Source organism: Gastrolobium bilobum, unplaced genomic scaffold, assembly GCF_033153095.1.
Source record: "Gastrolobium bilobum isolate Gb01-03AN ecotype WA unplaced genomic scaffold, APGP_CSIRO_Gbil_v1 utg7070, whole genome shotgun sequence".
NCBI lineage: Eukaryota > Viridiplantae > Streptophyta > Magnoliopsida > Fabales > Fabaceae > Gastrolobium > Gastrolobium bilobum.
Window position 1 is genome coordinate 231796 of NW_026898279.1, and position 9887 is coordinate 241682.

General features: G+C 31.2%; 1 protein-coding gene across 1 annotated transcript; it reads left to right on the plus strand.

The window, feature by feature from the left end:
• Window positions 1-3705: 3705 nt before the first annotated feature.
• On the plus strand, window positions 3706-4626 carry LOC133314413 (zinc finger protein 10-like). Its single transcript, XM_061515894.1, has one exon. The coding sequence runs from the start codon at window positions 3706-3708 to the stop codon at window positions 4624-4626; it is 921 nt and encodes a 306-aa protein (XP_061371878.1).
• Window positions 4627-9887: the final 5261 nt, after the last annotated feature.

The following is a 9887-nucleotide window of genomic DNA, read 5'->3' on the forward strand; positions in this document are numbered from 1 at the left end:
TAATTAGCATTGTCACAACTCTATAATTTCATCTTTTTCATAAGTATATTTTAAATTTTAAATTAACAATAGTAGTAAATATATTTTTACATTTATCTTTAAATGAGTAATTAATAACGAATAGGAATTGAGTTAAGTGATAAATAAGTTGGATTTTTTTTTTTTTTTTGGTATCCTATAACTAAGTTGGAATTTAGTAATTAAGAACTATGAAACTACTTGCGAAAAGGGAATAACCTCAGCACCTCAAGTAATAATTAGTTTCACTTAAATGATGTAAAAAAAAAATGAAAGTAGAAAACCACCATTATGTAATAGCATAAATTATAGAATGTTCATTCTATTTCATCAAAGTTGATTTCAATAACCTTTATATGTTCCATGTCATTTTTTGAAAATGACAAAAATGATCTTTTACCAACATTATTGGCACTGAAATTAGCATTGTCACCACTCTATTACTGCTACTACTTTCACAAATAACAATGACGAGCTGTTATTGTAATGATCATTTTAAGGTGCCTTATTTTTATTTTTATTTTATATTCCAATTAATTGATCATTTTGTGAATAGTCTGATTCGGAGTAGGTCTGAGAATTAAAGTTTTGAACTCATCTCAAAGACGGTACTGAAGAAGATCAGACACATGCTCTCACCTCTACTACTCAATTTCCCGACAACAACTGAGCTACCATCATTTAATATTATTTTAACATTCCTTTGTTACTGCAAAAACTATCACTAGTGTTATCACTATCTCACCACCATTATCATTTTCTCCAACGGTTGTTTTGCTATTAAAAAAATTACTTTGAGTTATTTCTATGTAATTTGGTGTATGAAATATGAAGAAATTAAGTTCACACAAAAAAGAAGAAAGAAAGTTTTTTTTTTTTTTTGGTATCCTGAAAGAAAGTTGATTTTATTATTGACTATACATCAATCATATAACATCATTTTTTTACCAAAAAAAAGAAAGAATAAAATCATTCTAGTATTCAAATCAGATTATGGAAAATGCGTAACTCAAATTCTATAATACACGTTAAAAAAATATGAATTTCATTTGCTAAGCAATATTTGCAGAAATCCTTCGCATACATATAAAACATACAAACATGAACATGGAGGAAAAAGATAGAGTAAACGGTTTAGTTTTTTTTTTTTTTTTTTTTTTTAATGAAGAAAGAAATCTTTTCCACATTTATTGTGTTAAACTTTGGTGAGAAAGATGATTGTTACACCTACATAGAAGGTCATTTTCCTCGGTTTACACAGTTGCTTTTCATTGACCGGAGAATTATATCTGTCCCAACTGATATATAAAAAATAAATATATTAATTATCCAATTCGTTAGTATCTAAAAGAAACAAGAGAAAAAAAGGTTAACATTTCAATATATGTTGAACAAAATATGCTTTACGTAAAAAGAAAAAAATGTAAGCATGCTTTACAACAAAATAGATCAATTTTATCCTTACAATCACTAACCTTATATTTTTACATGTATCTCATATCGAATTAAGTTATAACGAGAAAATTTAAACTTAGTAATTGAGAGAAATTCATAGAAATTCAAATCAATTAAAAAAAAATATTTATAGAAAAAGATAAATTTAGTCAATTAAATGAGAATAAATCTTCCCTGCCAATAATTATTGGTTTTACAAGAAAATTGTTCCGACTCATAAAAATGGGAAAACTAATTATGTTTCCGATGGAAAGTGGTTAGGAAATCAAAATTTTACTCCAAAATGTACGGGAAAGTCTCATAATACTCAAAAAACAAAAAATAAATAAATAACAACAAAAAACAAAATAAAACAAAAAAATATCTATATTTTCAACCGTAATCGACAACATTCACGTTGAATAACTTCTTTCAATTTTTTTAAACGAAACAAGCCGATAAATTCTGAATTACTGTCACAAAATCATACCGACTGTTGAAACATTTAACACGAAATTTGGATACAATGTAATGGCTGAGGTACATCGGTAATAAGCAAATTAATTATCTCGCATGTAACTGTGTAAAAAAATTGAAACGAGACTAATTCTAATTATATTATTAAAAATATAGCTTTAGTGTTTCTACCGTGAATGTAAATAAGTTATCTACACTTGCTCCCAAAATGACGTCGTTTTGGATTGAAAAATTAAAAAACTATAATGAAAAAGACTATTACAACCCTGAAATAAATTCTAATTACAAAAATACCTTGATTTCCACGCCAAAACAATGTCGTTTTGGACACAATGTAGATAAGCAATCTACATTGACCATAAAAAAAACGAACCCAAAAACTATAATGAGTTATGTTTATACAAGTATCATACTTGAAGTATGTACAGATAGTATTATGCATTTAAATAAAGAATTTCCTTACATTATTATTATTATTATTATTATTATTATTATTATTATTATTATTATTTTATATTTACTTTTTTCATTTTTTTTTTTTGGAAACTGATCTTAATTACCTCTTTGAGGCGAATCAGAACCCCCGGTATCCCTACTGATTCGACTCTTTGAGCCGCCTATGGGACTAATCCAGAGTTCAAGTGCGGGTCCAAGGATTACGGTACTTATGCCTCTCCCCAGACGGTGTTGGTGGGATTTGAACTGAGGTCCTCTCCCACCACTCAGTCCCCATGCTACCAAGTGAGCCACCACATTTGGGTTTTTTCATATTTATTTTAGTTATTTTTGTCTACACCATTAGATCACAATCTCAATCAGCAATGAAGATGATATGAGAGAGAGAGAGAGTTGGTTAAGATTGTATCAAGCGGTTTGGAAAGAAGTAAGTAAAGTAAAAAAAAAAAGGAAAAAAGTTTCTGATATTACTTTAGATAACTTTATCTAATGTTCATCGAAACAACGTCGTTTTGAGGTTGAAAAATTAAAAAATTGGAGTGATAAAGATTATTATAACCCTGAAATAAATTAAAATTACAAAAATACTATGATTTCCGTCCCAAAACGACATCGTTTTGATGAATATTAGATAAAGTTATCTAAAGTAACATCAGAAAAAAAAAAAAAAAAAAAAAACGATATAATTTTATTTCGTACACGTACACAGAAATAAATGGGTAAAAATGAAGTCTATCAACTTTTATGTCAATATGGAGGACAAATATTATACCCATATTATTATTATTATTATTTTTATAAAAAAACATGAAAACCTCCCTATGTTCTTTGTACAATGAAAAACCAAGGATATTAAAAAAGAAAAGAAAAAAAAAGGACAACGCAATGCTGGATCTCTCTGAGGAGATTGCAGTCAGATTTTTTGAGTTAAGTCAGTACTTGGTCACCCCCACCTCACATCTGATGTTATGTAAGACATTTTGAGGACCCACATCAGTAATTTTCAAAGCCATGGTTGCTTTGTTTCCCCTCCCAAAGAAAATGCAGCAAAAATGGGAACTTGAAGAGTAGTATTCATTTGGGTGTCTCCTCATTGACTGTGTTGAAAGCCAAACACAAAAATTCCAAAAAGGTTACACATATCCACCTTCCACACAAACTCTCCCTTAACCCATCTTTATCAAAGATCCCTTCATATTATAAGACTTCATGTAACTTTCACATCCCTTCTTAGTTATAGGATCATTTGCACCACCATCTTCATCCAAACCACCTTTGTTCCCTAAAGATTTTGAGTAGTCTTCAGTGATCTGTGTCCCAATGGAACAGGATCAATGTTGGATGCAGACAAAGAGGAAGTACTCTGTGGGTTCTAGTCTTAATTTGCCAACTAACCTTTCCTATGGTGACTCATGGGAAGAACAAGCTTTTGCAGAAGATGCAGCTGGGTCTCTTGGTGGTTGCATATGGCCACCAAGATCATATTCTTGCAGCTTTTGCAGAAGAGAATTCAGGTCAGCACAAGCACTAGGTGGCCATATGAATGTTCATAGAAGAGATAGAGCAAGATTAAAACAACCCTCTAGTCCCAAGAATAATGAAATTCTATATCATGACCTTGAAACTAATCACCACCACAAGCCAGTTCCAAATCCTTTTGCATCTTTGGGTTATCTATACCCTTCTCCTCCTGTTTGTGGATTGGATTATAAAACTAACCCTAATTCTGATCCTGATTTTCTTGCTTCAACTTCATCACCCTCACCTTCCAAGGCTTTAGCCCCATCAGTTAATGGAAACTCCATAAGGGAAACCCTGATTCCACTTTATAATTCTTCTATTCTCCACAATGTTGCCTCTGTCAATTCTTCTGAATCATGGCCAACTTTACCTGGAGATCACAGATTATATTCACCTAAGTTCCACCCTGAAGCTGATATTAGGAAATTCTCAAAGGGAATAATGGATTCTAGGTGTAGGTGTAAGGGTGATAATAATGATGATACTGATGTGCCTATGAGTTTGAATTTGGTTGTGTGTAGAGCTCACCCATCTTTGCAGTTTGAGACTAAAGATGAAGATATCAATTGCAAGAAGAGGAAAACAGATGCTTCCTCAATTCCAATTTTCCCAAAGTCAAACTCTGTTGATAGACATCATATGCAACCCCAGATGTTTGAATTAAACTCTAGTTCCATTGAAGAGCTAGATCTGGAGTTAAGGCTTGGTAACAGGTCTTAAGGTATAGTAGCATATATAGAAAACCCCCACTGTTAATGAATATAAAGTTCTTCTCTTATGTTCATCCTTTGTTGTTTGTTTGTTTAATTTAGTTCTTTTAATACCTTACATGGTAGCTTTTCATTATGTTTGATTGGATTCTCCTGAGGGCCTCAGATATCTGCAGGGTGTGTCATGACTCATGATAACAATTCTGCAATTATAGACAAGCTTGTAAACTTCATCTTCCTTGATAAAGTGGCCAAACGGTGGATTATTTTGAATAACTACAGAATACATGACACTGTAATTGATGGTTTCATCGATTTTTACTAGGATCATATATAAGTTTAATATACCATAATCTGTTTGCTAGCTAGATCTTTATTGTGAATAGTACAACATATTTACATTTCAAAGTTAATTAGGGTTTCCCATATAGGTTTCTTATCTTTATGTTTATGCCATAAACTAAGTTTCAAGGAAGAGTTCAACATTTCCATTCTTCATTAAAAAAATAAAATAAAAGAATGCAAGAGTTTTTTATGCCTTCTAGTCTTGTTCATTATTCTGCATGTGGACAACAGTACTTGAAAACTGAATTTCAGATTCATATATCTCTGATATTCAAGCATAGATAGGTAGGTGCGTGGAATAACTGTTTCAGAATTTGAGAGAGAGAGAGAGAGAGAATGCACTGTGTGTGTGTGTAAAATTGTTTTTAAGTATTGAGATTAGGGCATTTCCATTGGGTTTAAGGGTCAAGGAAAACACTAAGAACTTGCATGGAATAATGTGAGCTCATTTTCCAATTCAGGACCTCACTGACATTCCATCAGACAGAACAACTAAACTAACCCATAAGACACACTCATTGAGCTTTTCATAGTCGCATAAAGTCAGATACATCCCAACATTGATTCCCTTTTCCTTTGTATTATTCTCATCACCCTCAGATCTGTTGCAGTTAATTAGTAGTATCCCTTTACACACAAATCCATTTGCTTGCGTTTCTCTCTCACCTTTTTTTCTTCTAAATCCCTCCAAAATTTGCCACCTACTCCGGAATCAACCCATATAAAAAATTCGCTATGATAATATGCTTTAACATTTTAATAATCACAAAGAGAATATTATTCCACCACGACTCATTCACAGGCGCTAACTACGCAATTTTTATTTTTTGTTTTGGTTTCTTCTTATGTACGTGAGAATTTGGTATGCATATATATACCAACACTTAATGACAAGTTCTGGCCAACGGGGTAGGTACAATTGGTTAAGGATTAGGCTTGTATCGTAACGGGTGCGAGTTCATATCCCATTGGCTAATATAAAGACATCGTTAGTGATGCGATTTGTAATTTCTCTCAAAAATACTGAAAGATATTGGGATCTGCTCGGATCCTGATTAGATACCGGTGTCTATCCCTCTCTAGACTTTTATGTACCAAAAAAATAAAATAAATAACAAGGCCTGAATTTATAAAGAATGAAAAGTGAATTCCAATTCCCCTATAAACTCTAACCCTAGGTAGCAAGTTTGTTGCACAAAACGCTGCCGAACATAAGGCGAGCATTCTGAGTATTTCTTTCTGATTGTTACCATTAATAGGAATTTGATGGAACACCCTTTTGACTTAAATGAGCTTTTGTACCTAGCAGGGTCATTCAAACGTTGCTTTCATATGTACATATTTATATTGAAGATTTTAAGCCATACCCAACATTTAAATTCCCTTGTAGGCTAAAGAATGAAGATTGATTTAATGATTTGAGGTGGGGGGGTTTTGGCATTTCCCTTTTTTTCGATTTGAGTGTTTGTTTTTCTCATCAATTTTGCATGTGATTGGGAAGAAAAGAGAAACGAAGGGTATATAATTAATATGTATAAGGGAAATGAGGTCCTATATAGTGTAAGAGGGTTTTAAAAGCAGTTGGTGGGCTTTGTCTTCTTTTGGGGTTGTGAGATGGGTAGGTCTGATTATAAACAGAGAGGAATCAGTGAAGTTTTGGGGTGCAGTGGCAGAGATGCACATGGCCAGAAAGTGTCGTTTCTCTGTTCAATTTGAAGGGGGTTTTGTAGAATAGGACTATAGAGTGAGTCAGTGAATGGAGAGGGATTGGATATTATTCTCTTGTTGAGCAATGTTTTTGTTAATTTAATAACAAATCATTTATGTTGGAGAATCAGAATTTTGAAAGAGAAATTCCAGTGCATTGGGGGTTGGTATTGTCTCGGATTTTGTTCTTTTATAATTGTTATGACAACTAAGGTCTAAGAGTATATTTGCATGGAGTTAAGTTCCTTTTGATCACGAGCTCACTTACATGGCATAAAATAGAATCTTTGTACTCTTTCACTCGTCTTGGTCTCTTTTTATATCCTTTTATTCTTGTGAATGTGATGAATAAGGGGGCTAATTATAAACTAATTTTGATTTTGATCATTTACATTATTATATTATTATATTGCCTCATAGTTTGTGTAATTTATTAGCTAATCGTAAATGATATTTTAATTAGTCGCTTAATTACTTTAATAATATTATTAAATTATGTCTAAACATATATGGAACCGTTGATCTAGTAATCATATTTTCAGGCCTGTATGATTATTCGATGTTGATCTTCAAATTTATAATTGTAATTTGGTTATTCAAGTTCCTAGGAATGCATCATGCATGTGCTTTTATGGAAATTCGAATCCTAATACCCCGCAGACCAATTATTTAATAAATATATGCATTCATTCAGGGTTAGTATGTATATCCAGACGTACATGACCTTTACAATAAAATATTGCGCTTTGTATTCAAATGTTTTAAACAAATTGCATAAAGTATTCCCTACGTTGTTAACTTGATGAATATCAAGGTCGTTTATTATTCTATAAAACTGATGTCAAAAGTTGTGATTTATTAATACAAGGATTGAAATGAATTAGTTATTTAATATTGGCCTTCTAGTTGATAAAAAATTAAATAATTATAATATTTTATTTGTAAATATTTATATGAGAAAAATTGAATTATAAAGAAATATTTTCGCATTTAACATAATATAGACAACTTAAAATAAATTGGATTTAATTTTAGTCTACTAGAAGAGTATGTTTTTTACATTACTATTTAATCATGTATGCTAATGAAAGTTGGTTCAACTAATAGAAACAAAGCGAAAAAAAAAGTAATTATGTACTATCACATTTTTAAAATAATTTGACATTGACAATAAATGCCTAATTTTTTTTAATGATCTATTAGTGCATAATTGATTAATATATAGTTTAAAAACTTTATACTAACAATATGTCAAAATCACACTCAAAGAAGTTATTGTTATATAATGATTTTTTCTTTTGGGTAAACATTTATATAATGATTTAAATAAAACAATAGTTGGTACTACTACATATTAAGCCACAACTCATATGTTACATACGCATGAGTTGTAAAATATTTAAGATTAAAGGGCAGTTGTTAAATATGTAAAAGTGGTTGGAATAATTTATTTATGCAAAATACAATAATATTAATAATTCATGATTCTCGTAAATTTCTAACAAAAAAATAATAATTGTCTGGTTGGTGATTTTCATCCAAGAAACACAAATGGAAAGAAAACAAAACTGGAAAAAGAAGTTATATCCAAATCGAAACCTAATTAAGTTACATTGATATGATGAGGAAAATATATAACTAGTATTTTCTCCATCTTTACTAGCATCATCTAATCAATCTCCAACCCTTCTTATATGTGACTCTACGATAATGTTTGATTTGTTTGGGTGTCATGAGTGACATCTGTTTATTTCAAGGGATCTAGTATGTCAATATAACAGTGATATAGTGATGTAGTATTATAGTTAAAGGTCTTAGGCGAATGCTGAGAATAAGTGGGAGGTGAAGGGCGGGGTGGTTGTCAAGATATAGTTGAATAGAGTAACAACAATGATAAGTAATATGTAAAAGGTACCTCTTCAATGGTGAAGAAGGGTATTTATATGGGAAGAAGATTCCCCAAAGTGAGATTGATGAGCCTTAACTATTTTGCCCTATTGGCCGTACTGTGAATGAGACACCCTTACATGTTACATGCGTGTAAGGTGTGTGTGCACGGGTGTGGAAAATCAGGTGTCATGAAAAATCGTTTGTCCCATTTAAGAATGAGGAGCTCAGCTCTTGCATTGGACCTGGTGGCTGGCCCAGAATGTTGGAGCCTAGTGGCCCATCTATAAGAAAAGTTATTCTCTCTATTTATTATTTAAATTTTTACTAACTATTTTTTATTGTTTTTTAAATCATTACTAGAAAACTTTTGTGCAATGAGCTACTATGCGTAAAAGATTCTTACAGAAGCCTTATTTTCACAAATTTTTTATCTTCCCCTTTTATTCATCAATATCAATTTACAAAGTTCATGTTCAAATCAATTTATTTATTTAGTTTTAAAATTTCTCCATCACTTCATTGATTTAAGACTAGAAGGGCATCAAAACTCTCCATAATAAGTTTTTTTTGGCACAACTGCATATTCCGGACTCGAACTTGAAATCACTGGTCAAATTAAAACAAATCTTATATTATTAGTTGATTCACGTGTTTGATGGTAATATATATATATAGGGGTAGGATTCTTTGACACCGGTGTCAAATTTGAAGCTTGACACCTCATCTGAGAGCCGTTAGATCAAAAAAGATTAATGGTGTCACATGCTTACAAATAAGAGACGTTGATCTTTTTTGATCTAACGGCTCTCAGATGAGGTGTCAAACTTCAAATTTGACACCGGTGTCAAAGGATCCTACCTCATATATATATATATATATATGTGTGTGTGTGTGTGTGTGTGTGTGTGAATTATCATTTCTCAAGTTGCTGGACATTCAGCTAGGAATCATAGCCATACATAAATGAGTAAAAACATTAAATGCTGGAAATAAATGAGAATCAACAATTAGGATTACTAGTTGGACATCCACTAATCTAAGAAATATTTTTGTCATATATATATATATATATATATATATATATATATATATATATATATATATAGGGGCAGAATATTCTTACACCGGTGTAAGAGTTAGAAGTCTTACACTCAATCTTGACCATTGATCCACTTGTATTCAATGGCTCACATTACTAAAAAAATTTAGCCGTTAGATATAAATGGAATCAACGGATAAGATTGAGAGTGTAACTTACACTGGTGTAAAATGATCCTGACTCATATATATATATATATATATATATATATATATATATATATATATATA